This window comes from Zootoca vivipara, chromosome 2 (assembly GCF_965207765.1).
Source record: "Zootoca vivipara chromosome 2, rZooViv2.hap1.1, whole genome shotgun sequence".
NCBI lineage: Eukaryota > Metazoa > Chordata > Lepidosauria > Squamata > Lacertidae > Zootoca > Zootoca vivipara.
Window position 1 is genome coordinate 9134125 of NC_142584.1, and position 24634 is coordinate 9158758.

General features: G+C 47.1%; 1 protein-coding gene across 3 annotated transcripts in view; it reads left to right on the top strand.

The window, feature by feature from the left end:
- The window catches only part of RARG (retinoic acid receptor gamma), a 112051-nt gene that overhangs the window by 36401 nt on the left and 51016 nt on the right, over positions 1–24634 (top strand). For 2 of the 3 annotated variants that reach the window (XM_035099600.3, XM_088661258.1), the window contains exon 2: positions 10954–11307. In XM_035099600.3, the coding sequence (XP_034955491.1) occupies positions 11133–11307 (175 nt within the window). In that variant the 5' untranslated portion in view covers positions 10954–11132. Of the gene's footprint in view, positions 1–7664; positions 7814–10953; positions 11308–24634 lie in introns of those variants that run through there. The other variant, XM_035099610.3, reaches the window with a different exon arrangement.

The window sequence follows — 24634 nt, forward strand, 5'->3', positions numbered from 1 at the left end:
GAAAGACGCCATAGAGCTTGTACCTCTTTTGTGGGCAGGCACCAGCTTTCATGCTTTGGCTTATCAAGTTTTGTACAATGAAGCTGAAAACGAAGTTAGGGGCAGTACATATTTGCTTAGTTTGCTGATAAATATAAACTTTTATTCTTAAATAATAGTAATAATAATAATAATAATAGTATATTATTTATACCCCGCCCATCTGGCTGGTTTTCCCCAGCCACTCTGGGCGGCTTCCAACAGAAAAATGAAATAAAATAATCTATTAAACATTAAAAGCTTCCCTAAACAGGGCTGCCTTCAGATGTCTTCTAAAAATCTGGTAGCTGTTTTTCTCTTTGATATCTGGTGGGAGGGCGTTCCACAGGGCGGGCGCCACCACTGAGAAGGCCCTCTGCCTGGTTCCCTGCAACTTGGTTTCTCGCAACGAGGGAACCGCCAGAAGGCCCTCGGTACTGGACCTCAGTGTCCGGGCAGAACGATGGGGGTGGAGACACTCCTTCAGGTATACTGGACTGAGGCCATTTAGGGCTTTAAAGGTCAGCACCAACACTTTGCATGGTGCTCGGAAACTTACTGGGAGCCAATGTAGATCTTTCAAGACTGGTGTTATGTGGTCTTGGCGGCCGCTCCCAGTCACCAGTCTAGCTGCCGCATTCTGGATTAGTTGTAGTTTCCGGGTCACCTTCAAAGGTAGCCCCACGTAGAGCGCATTGCAGTAGTCCAAGCAGGAGATAACTAGAGCATGTACCACTCTGGCGAGACAGTCTGCAGGCAGGTAGGGTCTCAGCCTGCATACCAGATGGAGCTGATAGACAGCTGCCCTGGACACAGAATAGACCTGCGCCTCCATGGACAGCTGTGAGTCCAGAATGACTCCCAGGCTGCGCACCTGGTCTTTCAGGGGCACAGTTACCCCATTCAGGACCAGGGAGTCCTCCACACCTGCCCGCCTCCTGTCCCCCACAAACAGTACTCCTGTCTTGTCAGGATTCAACCTCAATCTGTTAGCCGCCATTCATCCTCCAACCACCCCCAGGCACTCACACAGGTTTTCCTGCTTTTCCTGCAATGAGTTCCAGGCAAAATACAGGGTTTTCTTAGTCTCCTCCTGCATATTTTATTCTCACAACAGCCCTGTCGGGTAGAAAAGACTAAGAGAAATAGCAAGGATTGTAAGGATTTTGTATATTTTGTTTCGACTACGTCAGACCAACACAGCTACCTACCTGTAAGAAGATCACCCAGTGAGCTTTACAGATGAGTGAGAATTTGAACCTGGGCCTCTGCAGCCTGATTGAGCACTCTAACCACTGTACCTCACCATGACATCTACCAGTAATTGGTCAACCTCCAGCTTCAATTGATTGATGGGTGAGGGCTAATTTTAACTGGCAACACTACAAGTTGAAGCTTCTGGTGTGTTAAAGAGGAATGAAAAGGTGGCCTCTTGTAGTTGCATTCAGCCTTGATGACAAACCATGGTTTGCCCTAACATGAAGAAGTTGTGGCTAGCCTCCTTCCTTTTCCCGAGAAAACTGGAAGTTTTATTTGCCATTTCATCCAAATACCGCAAACTAGGGTTGTAAACCACAGCTCAACCCTGGCTTTTAGGTCTCTGCTGCAGTCAAACCATACTTTCCAAATGCCCCGTTTTAAGCAGGACAGTCACGGTTTCTTTGAAGGTGGCCTGGGCTCTGCCTTCGCCCGGGGATGCTCAGATTTCGCAACGCCTGTGGATGGGGGCCAAGGAAGTAGCTTCTGCAGCGGCAGCAGCATTAGGTCGGAGTGCTTCCTGGGCTTTGGGAAGAAGGCGCAAGGCCCATGTCCCAATATTTATCAGCAGAATGTTGATGCGTATGTTGAACACAGTGAAAAACTATGGCTTTCCATTTAGCAGAACCTGTTACCTGAAGCTTTGAACCCTTAATTTATAATGTCCTTTTAAGCAGCCTATTGCCCTTGCAAGTGGTACTGGTTAGTGGCAGGGGATGATTAAACGTTGAAGTTTTTTTTTTCAAAGCATGCATCTGGGTTCTGTGTGCATTCTAATGGGCATTTGCAGTAATAGAATCAGGCAAAGTTGTTCTACATTAGTTTGCATGGAGTTCAAGGGGGTTTGGGACTGGAAGGCTTGGATTTGAGCCTCTGGCTATCTGTGGGCTTCTTAGCAGGCATTTTGGCCCAGTCACACTGTGTCTCTCACTTCTGTAAAACTGTGGTGAACTTTCCAGGACAATCGCGTTTGATAGCTAATCTTCCATTTCTAGCATCCCAGCCAGTGATAACTTCTTGCTGCAAAGTTAGAAAAATAATGCTCCCAGGCACGACCTCTTTGTAACCCAAAGGCAAATCATGTTAAAAAAGAGCTTCAGTTGTCCCAATATTATGATTCGGGAGTCCTGTCCCAACTTTTGTGGCTGGCAACTCTGTAGCTAAGCCTTTAATGGAAGCTAACAAACATCTCTGTGGTTTGGGCCAAATTCTTATTTTTCTTTCTTTCTAGTTTAGCTCTCCGTTTAGGCGCTTCATGTTAAAACACACACACACACACACACACACACACACAGAGAGAGAGAGAGAGAGAGAGAGAGAGAGAGAGAGAGAGAGAGAGAGAGAGAGAGAGCTTTTCAAAAGGCTGTTGCTATGTTCCTTCTTGAAATACTTTTGCATAGTCTGTGTAAAAACGGGGGTGGAGTCTTTCTGTCTTTTTGGTGGGGGAGAAGGGAGCACAACTCAACAACAACTCGTTCCATTGTGGGCATTGAGGACTATGGAAAATGTACACCATGGCAGCTTAATTTCAGAGGATTCCAGTGCCTCTAACCATGAGCAATGACTCCCTTGATGCTCATGTTTGCATATTCCTTATAAACACCTTTTACCATAACCTTTGCCCGCTAAGTGCCAACTCAGCCTTTTGCACAATCCTGTCATTGTGTTGTCCCTTTTCTCCTCCGGACTTCTTTTAGGTAAAGTGGAAAATACATGTAGCTTTTTCCACCTTGGAATAAGTTATTTTATTTTATTTTAAAGCCAACAAACCCAACTGAATGGCTTCTGTCCAAATTCAAATCCAGTCGCCCCCCCCCCGCACCCCACCCCATACCTCAACCTACAAGAAACCATTTTTTTCTTCCTCTCCCCTCCCACTGGCCCCGGACCACTCCAGACACGCTTGCAGACAGCAAAGGAAAGTTTAGGGGCTTTTTCTTTCTTTCCTTCTCTCTCTCTCTTTGATGAGGAGGTTAAGGAATGTGGTGTGCTCCATGTTCCCTTAGTATTTGTGGCTGCCAGGGTGCTTGGGATAGGAGAGCAAATTGAAATTAGGGGTTATTATAGCTAAGGAAGGGGCTCATTTATGCATGAAAGGAACCCCATGTTCTCGAAACCATAAAGTGCCACGATTAAAAAATTATGCGCATTGGATGAACATGCAAAAGGGGCATTATTTTCCTAATGTATTCCAGTTATCAAATCTGGTGTAGTAGCATAAATCTTTTAGTAGGGCCAATTGGTGTGTGTGTGTGTGTGTGTGTGTGTGTATTGTGTGTATGTGTGTGTGGGAGGGGAGTGGGAATGGAAAGAGAGGGGGGGCAGCGTTTGTAACTTTTTTTTGGCAGGGATTTTGGATTGTGCAGAAGACGGGAGTATTGGTAGACATGTGTAGGCAAAGCAGAGACAGGAGGAGGGGAAGCAAACTGCTCCGTTTTAATCTGGAACAGATTGCTGTGACTCCTTGCCACTTAACAGCATCAGCTCAAGAGGGCTGCCTGGTCTGGTCAAAGGCATGATTGGGCTTGGATTAGGAAAGGCTTTGGGTGCAAGTTCTCCGCTAAGCCGAGGTGGTAAAGCAATCTTTTTATCTCCCTAACCTATGCCAATGGTGGGAGGCTAGAGTTCTGTTGGTGAAAGGACAGGAATATGTGTGCAATGTTTATTTATTTATTTCATTTTTTAAAAAGCCTGCTCTTTCCCTGAAGAGCTCAGGGTGGCATGCATGGCCCCTCTCTCCTTTTTTTTATTAAAAAAAGCAATTTATTAGATTTTCCAAATAAACACAATAAACACATTAAACAAAACAAACATTCAAAAACAAATACATTTATCTTTTTAACAATTCTTCCCAAATCTCTAATTCCAATGCTCTGCCAAGCTTTGACTTCCCTCCCTCCCCTCATTTGGTTTTCTTTCCAGCTCTTAGCTCGCAGTTCCTTATTCCTAATTTAAAGTCATTTCGTGGGATTTATTTCAGTCCTGCAAGTGTCTTTAAACTTCTACAGTTCTTTCCCATATAGTCCACATATTTACTCCAATCCTTTTGGAACTTTGTCTCCCCCCTGGTTCCGGATCCTGCTAGTCAGTCTTGCTAGTTCCGCATAGTCTATCATTTTTTCTGCCACTCTTCAATCGTTGGTAAATCCTGAGTTTTCCATTTTTGGGCTAATAAAGTCCTAGCCGCAGTTGTCGCATACAAAAATAATAAATTATCCTCTTTTGCAATCTCCTGTCCAACAAGTCCTAGTAAAAAAGCTTCTGGTTTTGGGGGAAAGGTATATTTTAAAATCTTTTTCATTTCATTCTATATCATTTCCCAAAATCTTTTAACTTTTTCGCATTTCCACCACATATGATAAAACTCTCCATCCTGCTCTTTACATTTCCAGCACATTTTGTTACTCATCCTATACATTCTAGCTAGGCCCCTCTCTCCTTTTAGCTTCACAACAACCCTGCATCTTTTTTCTTTTTTCTATTACTGGTACGTTTTATTGTAATTTATATTCGGTGTTAGCCTCCCTGAGCCCAGCCCTGGCCGGGGAGGGCGGGGTAAAAATATAAAATTATTATTATTATTATTATTATTATTATTATTGGCTAGGATGAGAGAGTGACACAGAGAGTTTGGGAAAGCCTGTTCTACACCATGGCTGCGGAACCTGTGGTCCTGCAAATGTTGTTGAACATCAGCTCCAATCATCCCTAACCACTGACCATGCTGGGTAGGGGTGATGAGAATTAGAGTCCCAACAACATCTGGAAGTTCCCTGTCCCTGATCCATGCAATTCTCACTCTCACCTTCTGTTTTACAAAATTGCAATGGGTGCTGTTCTGCAGAAAAGCTAGAGACCTTCACTTTCTCCCCTCGCCTCACAAAAACCCCTCTCAGCAGAGGGTTCAGGCGCCCCATTGCTTTCTCTGCAACCTTGTTCAATTGTGCTTCTTCTTCGAGTGCCTGTTTCCACATTCTGCCTTCTCCTCCTAGGATGTGGTTGATTATTTGGGGCTCCTGCAGAAACTTTGTGGGGGGAGAGCAGGAGGGAACCGGAAATTTGGTTCAGCTGAAGGAAGGACCAGAAAGGGGCAGGGTGGTGAGTGTGGGTTTGGGGGAGGAATTTGGTACTCTACCAAAAATAAAGGCTAGACAGATGTGTTGGTGCAGGGTGTCATTTTGAGGTTAGTGTGAGATGAGTGCCAGAGTTCAGTCTTCTACCTTGCTGGGGCCAAAAATGTTAATGACCTTGGCTTCCCCTTTGCTTAAAAGTGTATGCTCTTCACAGGCAGAGACTTGTGTGTGTGTGTGTGTGTGAGAGAGAGAGAGAGAGAGAGAGACAGCTGTCAAGTTCTCCCTTTTTTAAAGGGAAATTCCCTTATTCTGAATAGGCTTCCTCGCGAGAAAAGGGAAAACTTGACAGCTATGTGGTGTGTGTGTGTGTGTTTGAGCAAGAGAGAGAGAGAGAGAGAGAGAGAGAGAACGCACAGTGACATAGAAAACACAGCAATCTAACAAAAAAAGTCTTTGAAACGAGATGGCTCCAGGCTGCTGTGAGCTATCATGTTAGCTGTTCCAATGAATTTAATTTTTTTTTTATTATTTTTTAAATATATATATTTTAACAGAGCTGGTTGTTTCTTAGAAACGCGGCCCCTCCCCACACCACAGAAATATGGAGAGACATAAGCTCCTTTGCCCACGAGGGATAGGAACAATTAAAGGAGCCTGGGAGAACATATGGGTTTCAGTGTCTCCAAGTTGGATGAATCCCAGAGAAGAAGGAGCCCCATTAGAGTGACCTCTCAATGACCCCCACACTCCCATCCTCTGATGGGGCAATCCAAGGTCCAGGATCCCTCTAATGGCGAGGGAATCGAATGCATGCCTGGAATTAAGTTGAACTCCGAATGGTGTTTTAGAGGGAGGCGGGAGCCTCGGCTGGGTTTTTTATTGATGTTCCACCGTTTAAAAACATTCCCTTCTGTAACCAGCCCGCTCCCCACTCCTCCCCCACCCCCCAAAGGCACCCCTTCTTCTTCTTCTTCTTCTTCCCCTCTCTCCTCCTTGAGGCAACTGTGCCCCAAGCTTGCTGGCAGGAGCCGGTGCTGTTTTCTTTCAGTGGGTTTCTTTCCCGGTTTCCGTGTGCTTGGACACCTCGGCCTGACGGCGCGTTTATTTTTGGAACACGAGCTTCAAGAGAGGCCCTCACATATGGAAAAGTTTACGGAAATGAAGCCTTTAAGTTAGCTGCTCGCTTGAAATCTCGTGGCTTTAGCTGCTCAGGGCACTTGGCAGAACCCACGGCAGTGGGGAAAAGGGGGTGGATGGGGAGGAAGGGAGGGGGGCGCAAAGGCGGAGTGAGCCAAAGTCCTCGCCGTTTTAAAGGAGCCGAGCGCAAAGGGGGTGCCCCTCTCCCCACTCCATACCGGTGGGCTGATTTGGCTGGGGCAGACACCACAGAGGTGGTGGTTTTCCTTCTGTTTCCTTGCCACCGACTGCCAGGGGACACTGTCAGGGTGGGTGGCTAGGTAACCAACCAAAGGACACTGCTTTGAGGATGCCAAAGGATGTCTGTATTGTGTGTGTGTGTGCCTCGGTTGTATGGTACTGGGTCATTATTATGTTTGCTCTTCTGCTTTCCCTTCTCTCCACGCACCCCCCCCCCCGCTCCTTTCTGGCCCTGCAGCTGGCATTCTGTGGGGCAGCAGCACCGCTGAGGCTACCCATGCCTTGCTTGTGGTACGCTTGATGCATTAGCTGCCTCAAACTGGCCTCATACTGGGGTGGAACCACATCCCGGTGGGAGAAGAAAAATGAAAGAAAGGGAGGGAGAGGCAAAAACCTAAAGAGGGAGTAGGGGCAGCAGGCATGAAGCAGAGGCGAAAGTAAGAGTGTGCGTATGTGTGTGTGCGCGCGCTCATTAAAGAAGTGAGGCAGGGTATAGGGAGCGGAGAGGTGAAGAGTGAGTGATGGGCTGGGGGCTGGGGGGTGGAATAGGGGGTAGCTCTGAGAGCCAGAGACACAGAGTCGGCAGGAAAAGGCGCTGCCTGGGCTGTTGTAAATTAGGCCTGTGGTGTTGGGTTCCATGTGGAAGATGTGAGCTCACATTCTACCCCCAGGGTGGTACAGCCCCAGCCAAGCGCTGGCAGCAAGAACATAAGCTCCATTTATCTGGGAACCTGAAATGACTCTTGATTTAAATCATATGGTAAAAAGTACCCAAAGAAGAAGGAGAAAAGGGGGGGGGCGCAACTTGCCTGCTTTTGGAGATGGTTCAAAAGGGAAAATACGCACACGCCCTTGTGCAGAGAAAAAGCTTAAAGGGACAGCGTCTTGGTTCCCAGTTTGCTAGGCAGGCTGGAACGTACGTGTGTGTGTGTGTGTGTGTGTGTGTGTGTGTGTGTGTGTGTGTGTAAACTGAGGCTCAGCAGCAGCTCACTTCCAAACCCTCCTCAATTGGATTTGGGGACTGGCGCTGGATCTGGCTTCGAAATTATGGAACTCAGCTTCAAATTGCCCTGGGAAGGAAGGACTTTGTAAGAGCGTAAGAAGCAAGCAGTGTTGTGCGGTGAAGTTTTTAATAGGGAAACAAACTGGGCCAGAGGCTTCAGCTCGCAAGGGCGATTGGCGGGGGGAGGAGGGATGAAATCCCTCCCTAAGGGATTTCCAGTAACTCGTTCTCCGAGGGGTGCTCTTAGCTGGCTTCCTACTGCTGTTGGGTGGGAAGTCACTCTCTTTCCCTTGGGGAAAGTGCCCCCTTTGTCCGTACATATTGTGTGTGGTGCTGACTCCTGAAAATGCCAAAGGCAAAAGAAAATCTTAAATATATCATTTTTAACTATTGTGATTTGAGGGCAATCTCAATATATAAACTGGGGTTTGTTTGGTATTTGGCAACCACTGGGAGCTGCCCAGCTGGTGTTGATGGATGACATGGCCTTTTCCGTTGTGGTTCCCATAAGTGGAAGGCCGTCCCTGGTGAGGTGCTTCAGCCTCCCTCATTTATTGACACCCAGGAGAAATTTAAAAACATTCCTGTTAACCTGGACATTTGGTGGCTGGAGAGCGATGCTCCTAGCAACTGTGACATCATCACTGGCTGAGATAATGTTTGTAAATGTTTTATCATTGCTGTGTCTGCTGCCCTCTGCTCCTTCTGGAGGAAGGGCAGTATAGAAATCAATCAATCAATCAAACAAACAAACAAATAAATAAATCTGAGTATCTGATGAAGTGTGCATGCACACGAAAGCTCATACCAAAATAAAAACTTAGTTGGTCTTTAAGGTGCTACTGAAGGAATTTTTTTTATTTTGCTTCGACTCAGACCAACACGGCTACCTACCTGTAACTAGAAAGATAGATAGATAGATAGATAGATAGATAGATAGATAGATAGATAGATAAGATAAGATAAGATAGATGATATAAAGGTCTGGTTGCCAGACTGCTCTTGTTTGCCTCCTGGACTGCCAAATCATTGTAGTCTGTTCTCTACCCCCTGAAACCATGACTCTTCCTGGTCCTACCCTCCAGGACTCATTCCTGATAACTTAGTTCAGTGCCAGGCCTGACTGCTGAAAATCGGAAGGTCATAGGTACCCTTGATTGTGTGGCAACTGCTTCTCATTTACCACTGAATAACCCCCCAAACCAATCCCACATACCTGGAATTTTGGAACAGGATTTCCAGCTTAAGATGACTGGTTTCTGGGCATGCTTCACCACCAACAACTCTTATTTTGGAAATTTATCACCACCCACGTCACTTACTGCTTTTGCTAATAGGTTTGTTGATGCTTTTTACCTGCACTGTGCCTGTACCCTTAAAAGCACTTTCACATACAGAAATTAGAAGAAATCAAGCTTTGCCTTGTATGTAACTAAAAGTGGCACAAAAAGCTTTATCTGCTAATTTCAGTGTGTTCCAGGCTGTTGCTGCAGGCTCAGGAGGAAAAATAAAAGGTTGACAATCTTATTCCCAGGTATCTGAAGAAGTGTGCATGCACACGAAAGCTCATACCAAAATATAAACTTAGTTGGTCTTTAAGGTGCTACTGAAGGAATTTTTTTATTTTGCTTATTCCCAGGTTTCCCTCTAAACCTGTCCATTCAGTTCCCCCTTCCTCAGCTTTCTGCTTTCTCTCTATATGCATTGCTGTGGTCATTTTCCTGTAGTGGCCTCTTCACCTAATATGTGTGTTCCCAATTTTTTGGGGGGGGGAGGGGCAAGACTCCTTTCAGAGCTTCAGGATCCCTGTAGGAGCTCCTCTTATCCTTAGGGAAGAGAGAGCCCACATTGCATTTCCATGTATCCATTGAAGTCCATGAGTCTGCCAACTTACAGCTTCCAGGCATGTCCAACAGGTAGATCGTGATCTACTAGTAGATCACTGGACGTCTGAAGTAGATCACTGGTAGATCATTGGCTCCCCCCAAAGAAGCTGAACAACTGTGGCTCCCCTAAAAAAAGCTCAACATTTTACCTTCCCCCTGAAAAAAACTCAACAACTTTGACCTGAACTTCAAAAGGGGGGTAGATCACTGCCAGTTTTTAACTTTGTGAGTAGATCGCAGTCTCTTTGGAGTTGGCCACCCCTGTTTTAGACAATGGGTGTTCCTTCCTACCATTTATTTCTTATACTTTCCTCACTTTGGGAAATCTTAGCGTAATGCCAAAATCACATGTGCATAGTTACTTTCTCCGCTTTGAGCAATGCCCACTATTTGTCCACCTAGCCCATTACTGTCTACTCTGACTGGCAGCAGCTCTTTAGAGGAGGGGGGTGGAATTAATGCCCCGGGGTGGGGGGGGGCAGGGTTGTCAAATTTCATGTTCATGAAGTTCTCAGATGGGAGGCTGCCCAGGCCTGCACTGCAATGCCATTGAAATTGTGAATCAGATTGGCTGCAAGCTGTCAGGTGGGAGGCTGCCCTGCACCTTTAGCTAATGTGGGAGGAGGAAGCACTCTCCCATTTGTCTACATGGTTGGGGGACAGTCTGCAGGGCAGTCTAGAGCAGGTTGGCCGCCCTGGCGCTGAGGGGCGGAGATCGCTCCAGCGCAGCATGGTTTCCGCGCAGCATGGTTTCCTACCGGCCCGCCGCCCTGGCGCACCGCGCCACCGGGGGTCTACCTAGAGCCGGCCCTGACAGTCTGGTAGTGTATAACCCAGAACTTTCCCCCTCTCTTTTGCATTACCTGTCTTACTGCCATTGCTTCCAATGTGGTGAAAAACTGGCAACGTTGAACAAAGTTTTTGTTGAAATTACATGAAGTATTATATGTGCACCAATGTTGGAACACATACCTGCTCTTTTGAAAGATGGGGGGAAACCCAACACCTAGTGAAGCTGGGAAAGGTATGACCAACATTATTAGCTTCCTCCCCCACCCTTCAAGAGAACATGTATGTGCTCACCAGCCCTGGTGTACATGCAAAATTTTAAAATTTTGTCGAGGAAAGAAGGGTGCAATATTTGTTGGATGCGGGAGCTATCCCTCACCTGTACGAGGATGAGAGGTTGAAATAGAAGAAGGGGCTGCCTCCCAAGCTGTTTGACTCTATGGGGAAATGGTGGGTGAAGAACTAAACGTTTAACTTCAAGTACAACACCCTCAGCTAGAACATTATGGACATTAATGTGCTTCTGGTGTGCTTCTTCTCTCCCATGCAGGACAGCACAACAGGAAGAGAAAGAAGAGCAACAACACCATCGCTGGGGGGCTGAAAACCTGCCCAGACCACCACCACCACCATGGAACCACCTTCCCAGAGCAGTGACGGCACAACCCAGATCTTCTAAGGGGAATCTTGACTCTCTCTCTCAAGCCAGCTCCTCGTGCCCCCTCAGCCATGGCAGGAAACAAGGAGAGGGGCTGCTCTGGCGGAACCCCCCTGGCTCATGTGAACGGCTTCCCGCCTGCGGTGTATCCTTTCCCTTTTCCCAACCCGCACTTCGAGGTGCTCACCAATGGAGGCTACTTCCGGAGCTACCCTAACGACCTGCCCAAGGAAATGGCATCACTGTGTGAGTTCCTTTGGCTGAAAGGGGTGGTGCTGGCGGTGGGCGCTTGGGGCTTTGTTGGTTGCCAGGGTGGTATGGATGCCAGGCTGACCTGACCCACAGAGAGATGCAGCTGCTGAGTGCTGAGTGTTGATTTCTGTTCTGGGCCCTGGAAAGATTTTCCCTGACACTGTTCCAGCCAAATGTAGAAGAACAGTGCTTTAGGTCTTCGGATTCACTGGCTGAAAGTTCATAAGCAGCACTGTATTGGTATAGAGTCCCTGGTTGGAATCTCACTGGCAACCAGTCGATAAAAGAGTTTTGGGCCTCAACCTGAATTCAAACCCCTTCTTCACAATGAGCTGCCTGCAGGGATGGGAGGAAAAGGTCTCAGTCCACAACTAAGAACCCCATGTGCAAAAGTGAGAAGGGGGTTATTGTTTTGTTTTCTACTTGCACTTGTTCTTGCTTTTATTATTTATTTTGTGTGGGGTTTTTTTATCTTGTACTTTTATGCTGTGAACCTCCCTGAGATCTATGGATGAAGGGCAGTGTACAAATTTTTAATAAGCATAAGTATAAGGAAAGCTATTGTAAGGCTGAAGGAGACAACACCTGTAGATGCATTACACCCTCGGGGGTTTGCAGAAGTGTCTAGACAATAACTGAACCCGATGGCAAAGGATTTGTTTGGGTGGACTCTTGTCTTGGGCTGCTTCTCCTGCATAATACTGTATTTAGGGTTAAGGTAAAGGTAAAGGGACCCCTGACCATTAGGTCCAGTCGTGACCGACTCTGGGGTTGGGGCGCTCATCTCGCATTATTGGCCGAGGGAGCCGGTGTATAGCTTCCAGGTCATGTGGCCAGCATGACAAAGCCGCTTCTGGCAAACCAGAGCAGCACATGGAAATGCCGTTTACCTTACCGCTATAGCGGTTCCTATTTATCTACTTGCATTTTGATGTGCTTTCGAACTGCTAGGTTGGCAGGAGCTGGGACCAAGCAATGGGAGCTCACAGGGATTCGAACCGCCGACCTTCTGATCAGCAAGCCCTAGGCTCAGTGGTTTAGCCCACAGCGCCACCTGGGTTAGGTGCTGTATAGATTAGCAGAACTCACAGGGTGGTTCTTCTTCACAGGTTCTACGCAAGAGATAGGCCTCCTTAGCCTAATTTTTAAAAAGTATTCTGCAAGGAAGCAGTTCAAAGAGTGATCTTGACAAAGTGATCTGTCTGTCCCCTGGCTGCTGACAGGTAAAAGAGAGGAAAAGGGGGTGGCAGAATGAGAAAAGGGGGTGATCTTTCTCAGTTGCCCCCCCTCTTGCCCTGCTTTCTTCTGGCTTTGTCCCTGATTAGGCCAGGCAGCAAATGGCCCCCTGCACAGATTACCCCCAAAGGAATGCAGCCCTCAAGAGAAAAATGTTTGCCCACTTTGTACTCGAAAGGGCAATTCATATGAGTTGACATTTGGACAGGTATTTCCACAGGGCAAATCAGTGCTGTGTGAGTGATCTGGCATACATTGAGATGGTGATCGGTCTCACCTTAAAAAATGTGGCTTAAGCAAGGTGGTAAGCCCATGATCTGAATCTGAACATGTTGGCTAAGCTGTTGACTAGCTCTTTGAATTGTGCCTGGAAGTTACCTGGCACAGGTATTATGTGGTCATGGCTGCCGATGCTGATAGAAGGTGCATTGCATCATTTTTTAAACTAGCTGGACAATCTTCAAGGGCAGCCCCATGCAAAGCATATTGCAGAACATTAGTCCAGAATTTACCAAACAGTGATGAGTTGCCAAGTTCCTGGTAAACTTTCAGGAAGCACGATTTAAAATGATCAGGTCTTTCTTCCAGCATGGAAGCTCTGTCAATATACTGTAGGTGTGCATAGCCATACTGTGTTATCAAAATGGCAAAGCCTCCTCACAGTCCATTACAGCCTAGTAAGAAAATCATATCAGCCAAAATATATGCAATTCTTATGTGCCTTTTGGTGCTGAGTGCAGCTGGCTAAGAACCAAGCCTTGTATCTTGCCTGAATAAGGGTTGTCTGTCATTTGACATGGCTATCACACCATCACTGGGCACCCAAAGTTAGAGTGGATTTTAGGCATATGTAAAGTCAAAGACTCTGAGCTCAGAATTTTCACCAGATTGGAGGGTGGGGGTACCAAACCCTGAACTTGGAACACATAGCAATTCACACAGCCATTTTTAAAGTGGAACTACTGCCACACAGTGGCTTTCACCAGGCAATTTGGTTATGTCGAAACAGAAAGCCACCCTCCCATGCTGTTTTGCCATGATGTCAAAAAACAAGCAGTTTCTAGGGACGCAGTAATTTTACAAGTCCGTGTGTGTGTGAAAAAGCATTCCACCTCGTTGATATTTGGGGAGGGAGAGAGAATTCACAGTGGGTGGAGCGACTTGGCCCACACAGCAATCTTGGCTTGGCGCTTGACTTTTCAGGGAGCTATTTTGGGACGGATCCCACACTGGGGAGGGCATCTGGCCTCTGCTTTGTAGGGGGACCTTGCATCACCCTTGAGGAGTTGCTTTCCCCCAGTCCCACTGGAGGGGGCTCCAGGGGAAAACCTTAACTCTGGAGGTGCTCAGAGAAACCCTTTTCTTCGTGTGTGTACACTGTGCCTTAATTTCACTGGGGCTTTTTTTGAACTGGAGGTTTAGGGGTGTTGTGCCCAGGGCTTGCTAGGTGTGGGTCTTAACTGGCTCCTGCCGGGTTCTGTGCTTCTGCTCTCCATACTTTGGGGCATGTTCCGACCGCTCTGCCCTTTCCCGCCCCAGGGTGTGCCCGGGCTTCATGCCAGACCTCCAGGCTCGGCTCAGCTCCTCCCGCCTGCCAATGCAGGGATTGGAGCCCTACATGCTTTCTCGCGTGCGGGTTCCAGCACGCCAAAGCAGCGTCCCCACGCTGCAGGGCTGTCAGTCATTCGTGCCTCCAGCTCACTGAATGCCTCTGTGCTTCAGAGCTGTGCGTATGTTAGCCTGCCTGAACAGCACTACCTTGGAGGAAGGGATGTGCCCAGGAAGCATGGTTTCCTTTTCTTGGACTCTGCTGTACCAGGCTAAGCCCTTCCATTTTGACCTAGGCAGCCCCAGGTTCTGCTCTTTGGTTACTTGGAGTCTTCTGTTGCTTTAGCTCTGCCAACTGCAACTCCTAAGCTCCTATTTATAACCTGTCTGCATGTTGTTTGTCCACCAGGGGGCACCCTCTGCATTCACGTGACTTGCGTCACATCTAATTCAATTGCACTTCACTGGGGTACCTGGGTGTCTTCTGAAATTGTGTTTTATTATCGGTGTCAATCGCATGGAGTGTTTTGCAGCGTCCAAGGCATACCTTGGCTTTGTTTTCAAATCTGCTCTTAGCTGGAATGCAATAAACTAAACCAACTGCGGTGTGCATTTTAATTTCTCTTCCAAATTCTCCCCTGCATTAACAGTGTTCACATATCACATGCACACACACGCCACAGCCAGGGATCAAATGTGCTGTTCATTGTCAGCCTGACACTGAATTCTTTCTTTCATCCTTTTAATTTCTAACCTGCCTTTCTGAAATCTAAGGCAGGGAAACCTACACAAAGCGATCAAATAAATTAAAAAGTGTCAGTGCCACTTAGCAGCCTAAAACCAGCAGGAACATTAGTATAGTTCTTCAGAAAAGGTGGTACATTCCTTTTTTCAAGCCTATAGATTGTTTTAGTATTTAGCAGCACCTTTTGTGGAGGGAGTGCCACAGTTGTGCTAACAATTAGAAGGCACTGCATCTTCAACTTGTCAGCTTAACTTCAGAAGGAGATGGCACAAAGCTGGCAGGGTCTCTCTTACCAATCTATAAAGGTAGGGAGTAACACATGGAAGAAGGTGTTCCTTTAACATTGGCAAGTCCCAGGGATTTTAAGGGTTAAAGCTAGTATCTTGAATCGGGCTCAAGACATGAGAAATGAATGGAGATCTTTCACTGCTCTGGAGTATTGTTCCCTTTGAAACTAGCCTCAGATAATCAAGGCTGCATTCTGTGCCAATCCAAGGTCCTGGACCCGCCAAAACAGACCAATACAGTGGCCCGAAAAATAAAAGTTGTCAGGAAGAACTGAGTAGAGTAAACTTCCTTCCCTACTCCAAATCCCCAGGATGATGGTACACTGCAGTTTGGTGGTGGTAATTAGTATGGTTCATGGTTCAAGTTAACTTTCACTCATTTGATACCTGCTGGAGAAGTCCTCAAGTAACAAAACTGAAGGTGGCAGACTCCTTCAGGCAAGTCTTGGCAAATACCGTACCTGTTTGTATAAAAGCAGTGAAATACTCATCATTATAATAGATATGTGGTGGCAGCACATTTGTATTATAAGGACACACCTTTGCTTTCTATGTGGTGAGGTTCAGAAAGCATCTGCATATAGGGTTGTTTTCGTGCTTTCTTAGATGTGGATTCATGAGGGTGAGGGACTCCGAATCTCTCTCTCTCTTTCCCTTTGCCATAGTGAAACAGTGCATATATATCTGGAAGACCCAGACCAGAGTTCAGACAGATCTCAGGAAAGTTCAAAGTCTGGAATGTAAGGCAATCCAAATGTTGCTGGATTCCAGTTCCCATCAGCGCCCAGCCAGCAAGGACAGCGGACAAGGAGGGTGGGAGCAACATCCAGAAGCCCAAAGTTTCCCCACTCCTTGCTGAAAGTGAGAAAAAGGATAATGGGGTTGTGGGAGTGGATAACATAGATAGCTCATGTTTTATAAGGATGCCAGTAAGAAGGCAGAACCCTTAAATGTTATTGCCTTTTCGGTCAGGGAAGTTCATGAATGAGTAACCATGATGGTTCCTCTTCCTCCTAATCAAGGAAGATCCATTCAGGACACAGGAATGCATTCCTAACTAACCATCAGAGCAGTTCGGCTGGGAAGGTTTTCCTTGAACCTGTTCTTGAAAAGCTCTGACAGGTTTTAGGCCGAGGTCTTAGGGTGGAGTCGTTTAAACATTTCGTTTGGGTTCTGCCAAAGCTATATACAGTGTAAGGTGCTTTGTGCTGCACTATAGCCGTCTCCCTCTAGCGGATGCCTATGGAACAACTTTGTTGCTTCTGCACTATCCAAAAGCTGATGTGATTCTGTCTGATGCAGTATCTCTCAGGTGACCCAAAGCAAAGGAGGACGAGGCCTTTGTAACTTCAGCAGCGGTATAAAAACAAACAAACACGGAGGGGGGGAGCGGTGTTTCTCAAGCCTGGGTGTCAGGCTGCACCTGCCAAAAATCCTTCTCCTGCGTGCCATTTAAGAGTCCCTGTTCATCTTTTACATGCAGGCACCCTAAGTGTATGGACCTGGTGGAAATGACCCAACGCAAGCATATTTGTGCAGCCTGCACAAAGCGCTCGTCTGTTTGGCTTTCTTTGCACCTGGCTCCTGAAAATCTTTGCATATAAAAATGTAGTGGAACATTAAACATTAAAAAAAACTTCCCTACACGGGGCTGCCTTCAGATGTCTTCTAAAGGTTGCATAGTTACTTATCTCCTTGGCTTGCGGGTCACATAATTTTGTACCCGCCAACATCTCTCTGATGAAAACAGGGGTGTCCTGCCCATACCCTCCAACATTTCTCTGATGAGGAACATCCTAAGGAAAAGCAGGACATTCTGGGATCAAATGAGAAACTGGGGTGGCTTCTGTAAATCTGGGACTTTCCCTGGAAAATGGAGGCACTTAGAGGGTCTGGGAATTGATTTGAAATGCGACTCTGCTTCCACCCTCAGGGCTCATCCAAGTGCCTCTGAGCATATGGAAAGTGCCTCTCCACCATCACTGACTTACCACGGTCAGGCCCCACATATCTGGAACAGGAAGGAAATATTCCAAGGCGAGAGAGATGAAGGCCTTCCAGGCCAGTTTGAGCCCCAGTAAATCGGCCGCTAGGACTGAAGCACTGCACTCGCATCCCTGACTTCTCATCTAACAGCCATCTGAGGCCCAGGACCGTGCTGGCTCCTCAAGCTGTTAAGCCCTTTTAGTGGCAGGGCCCCCATTACGAGCGTTGAGGCCTGCTTTGGCCTGCACTGCCTGAAATGAATTGGGACTCCCTCCTGGCCAGCTGAATGAGCTGGCAGGGCGGCTGGAAATAATTATTTCATCTGGAAAGAGAGCGAGAGCAAGCAAGGCCCCGGCAGAAGGGAGCAGTGCTGTCAGTTCCTCTCCCCACTCTGCTCCCTCCCATCTCTCTCTCTCTCCCCCCTCACCTCTCACACCTCTCACTCTTGGATGGCTCCCCCCCCAAAAAAAAGTCTGGAGATCCCGTCCTGAAACATCTTTGCCTCTCCCACGCTGCAGCCAGAAGTAGGGGAAGAGTCCTGGATTATAGGTCAGTTGAGATCAAAACGAGAACGGGAAAACTGCTGCTTTCTTTCCTGGACACAATGCACATCCTTTGCCATTTTTCTCCCTGCTGCAGAACCCCACACCTCCTACCCATTCAAGCCTGTTTTCCTCAAACAAAAGGATCTAGAGTTGCGGAGCCTAGCTCTCTCAACCTGCCTGCTCTTCAGGGTTTGCACAAATGTCCTGTTTGTCTGTTTTCTTTGGAGCAACGGGTGCAACATTCTCCTTATAGCCATACAACTCTTTGGCTTTGCTTCACAGATTCTCTTTCATTACAAAGCACCCTAAGGAGGGAGCTCTTTGCAGTGGAGCAGCAGTGTGTGTTTGTGGGGGAATGGGGGAGAATGGGTGTTTTTCACCCTTCCCAAGTTCCCCCTAGACCTGTGTTTGCAAGGTGAGCATGGTTCTAGAACACTGGTAGGCTAAAAGCAGGGGAAGGGGACGACAAGTGTCAGGAGAAAAAAGTGACTGGCTGGGGAAAGGTTAAGTACCATTTCCCATGCCTCTTCCCTTCTACAATGCATCTCTTCCCAAGCGTGCTTCGCAATGAGGAAGGGACTGTTGGGCTAATGATGTGCTATGCTGGTACTTGGCCATTAGTATTATGCTGGTGTTTGTGTCCAATTCTACAGTTGAAGCCAAGAAATCCCTATAAATGGAGGGGTGGTGAAAACACCTCTTCGCTTCCTTATAAATAAGAGAGGGTAAGGAATAGGTGTCTGTTGCAGTGCTGAAGTGGAATGCACACATTTAAATGATAAGCAAATTGTAAAGAAAAACGTTTTGGCAAGTGGCAGGCAGAAAATTCGTGCAAGAGAAGTCTAATTTCATGCTTAGTGTGGTTAATAAAGGTCTGTACTAGAGCTCATCTGGTAATGTAGGAACAACATGCTTGCTCTGGAAAGAACGGACACAAATTAAAAGCAAACTGGGTTACGGGGTGAGGGCATGCATGTCTTGCCATTAATGATGACACAGGCACTAGCCAGTAGCTGCTTTCGTCAGTCACGCAGCCATCTGGCACACAGCAATCTCAGTGGCAGTGAAGGGGCTAGCTGTGTGAGGAAGAAGCCTCACATTTAATCAGCAGCCGTTTAATCAAATTTCCTTCTAAAATGCTAGAAGAATGAGACCTCGCCACAACAGAAGCATCACTCAGAGGGAAGATATCCTTATCTCTTGCAACAAAACAGTTCCAAATGTGGCACTGTTTCTCCAAAGGAAAAGCCTTTACAAAGTCTTATTAAGCCGTTTGTGCTGGGCTTCTTAGTACTGGATGATGCCAGCCACGGCCTGTGTTGAACCTGCCTAGGTTCAGGTTCCAGGAAAGCAAATGCAACATACACCAACATCTGTTAAGACAAGTGGTCAGTGGGGCATGGTGTCATCAATATGCTGATGACACCATAGTTCTCTTTCTCCAAAACATCTGAATTAGGAGAAGCAGTCTTGGTTCTAAGCCAGAGCTTGAATGCAGTAGTTGACAGAATGAGGGCCAACAAAGTGATATTTCATTCTGGTAACATAGAGACTTTGTAGGTGACCAGTTCCCAGGTCCAGGAGTTGGGGAGTTCACTGGTTGTGAATGGGCTTGTTCTGCACTGCAGACAGTGCCTAAGTAATGTTCAGTGCAGTACTTCCTTCCCCTGCTGTTGGGCAAACTTCGCTGTGTTCCTTCCCCATTTCGTTATCCCCAGTCTCCTAAGAGGAGCAGAACCTTGTAGCAGCTGTCCATTGGAACTGGCCTTGACTCTCCTGGCTGGGAGACGCTCATGGGGGAGGCCAAGTTTACAGCAGCTTCTGAGAGTGCTGCATGCCCCTTATCTCCATCCCCGTTTAATATTGTTCCTCCTCCTCCGCACAAGGCAGCTACTGGTGCTAAAGAGATGGGGGAGCTGGCCAAGTGTACTGCTCTCCCCCACAGGGCAGCATCCTTTGGTGGACAAGCAGGAAACAAGAGGGAAGACAGGACTCTCCAGGGCGGCCCTGTTTGAAAAAGTTCTTTATTGTGTACCTAGTTTTGCTTAGGCTAATCCTCAATACCTTTCCATCCATCCCTCCTAGCTTTCCCATTATGCAGTATCATGAACCTCACAGCTGCCAAAAGCTGAGCGGGTACAAGACAAAACTAGGGACTTTTTTCCTGGATGGCTGGTTTGTAGGAGAAAAAGAAAAAGGGCAGTTGTTGCTGATTTCTTGTGCAGATGTTTTCTCCCTAGGAAACTGGGGTTTGGTGGGGTGGGGTGGAGAAGTATGCATTTTCCCAGCGTGGTTTGTGGCAAATGCTGGTCCTACTCAGAGTAGACCCGTTGAAATTTGTAGACATGACTCTCTTGGCTCCATTAATTTGGGTGGATCTGCTAGTGTCCACTGATCCTGCATTTTGGCAGGAAGCCGGGTGGGCGAACGGGCTCTAGATAGCAAATTAGCTGTCACCCCGTCACCCTGCTCTGTGCTTCCCCCTCATATTCTCACTCTTGGATGCTGAATGTTTCAGTGTGTTTATGGCATCAATTTGCCTGGAATGCAGGAAGGTGCCTGAGGCTGTTCCCGTCTCCTCTGATGGCTCCAGAGAGAATCTGGCAATATGCTTCCCCCCCCTCCTGCCCTCGCCCCCCCCAAACACCACCTTTCTCTCCTTCATTTTGCACCCTCAGATTGTGTGATGATGAGCAGGGTTCAGAGCATCCCAGAAAGAGAAAACTCTGCCCTCTCAACACAGGAACCCAATGGGATCCACTTTTTTTTTAATACAGTTGGGAGAACCTGTGGCCCTCCCAAACTCCCTTCAGCCCCAGCCAGCATGGCCAATGGTAAAAGATGATGGGAGTTGTAGTCCGCCAATATCTGGAGGGCCAGAGCTTCCCCCGTCCCTGTTTTATTTCCCCCCACGCCTTTAGTCATTCATTAGGTGCAGGAAGCCTGCTGGAAAACCATACCCTATACTTTTATGTGGAAGATGCATAGCTGTAGGGAATAATTAATAAAGAGCTGACATTCTGCACATGCATCGAGGGCCTTCATTCTAGCTGCATCAAAAGAATGGCTCCCAGCTAGTCCATGATGTGGGTTTAAGACCCAATGACAGCTTTCAAAAGTGATTTGTGGGCCTGGGTAGCAAGCATTCATTCCTTCCTGAATTGAACAGGTGGGTCAGTTGGAGGCTGGCAAGGTTATGGTTTGACCAAAGGACTCCCTTGGTTCATTCCAGTTTCTGTATATGATTTGACAATGTTGAAGACTGAATCTTGTTCTGTTGTGGCAACAGGTCAAGAAATAATAACTGGGAAGAGTGCGTAAGCAAAATGACCTGTTCTTCTTCTTCTCCTCCTCCTGCTTCTCCTCCTGACTAGATGAGACCGTGCTTCCCAGTCAATCAAGTGGCACTGAGTCTCAACAGATGTCTCACTTTCCAAAATTAATAGCTGTATGTGAACCAGGTACATAAACCTAGCTTGAGGCAACCAGGCTCTCTCGGGTGGAAACCAACCTGGAGGACAGATAGATAAGATGCCAGGAGGTATCCCTGCTTGTAAAACAGGAGTGGCCTTGTGTGGAAGAAAATAATTCAAAGGGTGAGACTGACCTGCTTCAGCAGGAGATGCCAGTGTACAAAATGCCTTTGTGTTGTTAGGACTGCAAGCTTTTGATCACTTTAATCAACTCCTGCTGATGTCAGCGAGGCTTTCTTCATCTATGGTTTCAGAAGAACACTGCTTCCTACCATGTAAGCAAAGCATACCCACCATGGTTAATAGGCACTGGTAGTGTTTGCCTCCATGCATTTGTCTAATGATCTTTCAAAGCCATCCAAGTCTGTCGCCATCACTGCATCCTGTGGGAATGAGTTCTATAGTTTAGCGATGTGCTAAATTCTCTACTGTCTATGACTTCTGTCATGTCATCTCTTATTCATCTTTTGCTTCAGCAAAGCTGCTGCACCAGCTGCTTCCAGGTCACAGCTGTAGCATGCTTCGGTTCACGAGAACAGTCGGTAGAGCCTGAGACTATAAATCTCAGGGTCATGGGTTCAAGCCCCACGTTGGGCAGAAGTTTCCTGCATTTCAAGGGGTTGGACTAGATGACCATCGGTGTCCCTCCCAATTGTATGATTCTATAAACTGAAAAGCCCCAAATGCTGCGACCTTTCCTGATAGGGGAGCTGCTCTATCCCCCTGATCACGAATACAGAAATGAATCTGCATGTGGTTACATGTGACGGTGAAAAGGTTTGTCTGGGAAGCAGATTAATAGAGCCAAACAGTGTGGCACGACATGGGAGAGATATGTATGGGGTCTTCTGCTGTTTTTAAAAAATGCTTATACTGTATCAGCTGTGTGAAGGGCAATTTAAACTGAGACTGTGGTTCTGGAAGAGAAGGTTTAAGACTTCATAAACACATCCACACCATTTTCCCAATTAAAATTAATTGGCACCAATGGGAGCGTTCTTCCAAAAGCAAACAACAGGGACAGGACAGGGACCGTTGTGTGTGGGAGGGTGAAGGGTTAACCCTTCCTTCTTACCCTCATCAGGGTCCCAGTTTGGATCGGGGCCTCTGCACCTGCTCTGTACTCTTAATAGCATGTGGCTGGGTCACATCAAAAGCCCATGGAGCCAAGCATGCTGTTCTTACGTCTGCCAACGAGAAGCTTCTAAGCAGAACAGCACTCTCGTCACTTGTGATTCCCACTAAGCAGTATTCAGAGAGTTATTGTCTCTGACAGAGGAGGCAGAACATAGTGATCATAGTGATCTAATCCTCCTTTAAAGCCATTCACACAGACAACTGTAAATTCTTGCACACACACTTTTTTTAGTTTCCTGGTTTTGTGCAAATCCGAGAGACCAAAAGAAATGCTGCGTGTGGATGTTGTTATGAGAAATGAAAGTATTAATTTAAGGAAGTAGTGAGCATGGCAAGGGGAGTAACAGAAAGTAGGTTGACCCCACCCACTCTGGAATACTCTGTGATCCTGAGTGGAGTGGTCTGCAGCCCATTTCTCCTAATCAGGTTGTCCCTGTGTTGCATAAATCCAAATTTTCAGGGGGGAAACATCAAGGTTGGTGTTCATAGAATTGTAGAGTTGGAAGGGACCTCAAGGGTCATCTAGTGTTGTTTGAGGGTAATGCCATGTGGACTATGCAAATTAGATGTGAACACAAACAGCAAGATGTAAACAAGCCCTGAGTGGTACCGCCAGGCTGGGTTGGAAAAGGTAAGGAGTGGGTGGTTGACTGGAAACAGTCCAGTGATGCAAGCATTGCGTGTTTTTGTGGGGAGCTTTTGGGGCACCAGCTTGCCCATGTAAAGTTTTCTGAATGCTGCTGTCCAGTGTAAATACCGGTAATTGGGCCACCCCTAGTCCTGGTTTTGCCTGCACGCTTTCCTCCATCAGGCACAGAGAGGAAAGCCAGAGAATACGGTAGCTCCTTAAAGCCAGCAAGTGTGTCGACTGCCACCAGGTGTCCTCCAGGGTGTGATGCGAGTGACTTTGCCATGCCCAGACCCACAGCCCCACAGCCAGCGGAGGAAGCTGTCAACATTGCTGCAACAGGAAACAGTCGTCAGCCTCTCCTCTGGTGGGAACTGAAGACTTTTTGTGCCCAGGACCAGTTCCCACAACTGGAACTTCCTGGCGTCATTTAACGGGGTTCGCACGATCTTTTTCGTTAGAACGATGTGCTGGATCTAGGGGTTGGACTTAGAAGTTCTGAAAGATCAGAAGATCTTCTTCCAGTCTTCTCTCCCTCTCTGCACCAGCCCCTCACACCAACCCGAAGCATAATTTGTCCCTAGGCAAGGAAGAGAGGCGAATAAAGGTTCAATGATTTTACATTAAGAGCCTGAGCCTAAGAAAAATGAGTTGCATTTTAAGGCTGCTGATTTCAATGGGATTAGGTGTGCTTAACTCTGCAATGTATGGGACTGTAAATGAGCAAACAGTTTGTGGGGACTCAGCTGCTTTCATGGGTCAGATGGGATGACTCAGCAAATAAATTTTGAAATACAGTACCAACTTCAAAAGAAATTGTCGTTTCTCTGGAACCCTGAAATTATACTTCCATTCCCTCTCACACACATACAAACACGCACACTTAGTTTTTTTTTTAACTGTCAAAAGTTCACACCAAAAAAGTTTGAAGGAAGGAAGGAAGGAAGGCAGTACTGTGCCAGCCAGATGGATTCTCCTGGCTGTCAAACGTCAGTAGTTAGGTACAAATTCAGTGCACACAAATCTGTCCTGCCTTGGCACAGGGAGCCTTCAGGGGTGGGTTGAAGCCTGCTGTGATCAGGCTCAAACTGAAAACTGAATAAATAGACAGAAGGAAAACAGCAACTGGATAACTGGAAAGAGAACTAATCAAGAGCAGCTAGAGAAAGACAGTAACTCCAATTTACATACAGTGCCAGGTTTGAACTGAGTCTATCTCCAGTAAAAGCAGAAGTAAGGAGCCTGTGGCCCTCCGGATATTGCTGGACCATCACCCCCATCATCCCTGATCATTGGCAATGCTGGCTGAGACTGATGGGAGCTGGAGTCCAACAACACTTGGAGTGGCAGGTTAGCTACACCTGAGTTAATGGGTCTCAGTTAATAGGGCCACTTGGAGGCCAGGAAGGACCTGTCTGCCCAAGGGCAGGGAAAGCCACTACCTGAGTGGAGAACACTGAACCCAATGGACCACTGTTTAAGACAGCTCTTGCGTATTCTCTTCTAATGAAACAGGCTATTGCTGCAATAACCAAACTAATTTATCAGATGCCCCCACACTTTTTACTGCTGCAGACATAACACAGGTATTTTCCTGGAAGCTAGGGGTGTAATCTCAGGTTCCTGGGTCATTGGGACAAGATTGCTATTAAGCTCCTTGGTGGTTCATGCATCTGTATGAAAGCTGTTGCTTCTTTTTCTGTTCTGTGATGCAGAGTTGGAGCAGTGCCCCCCTG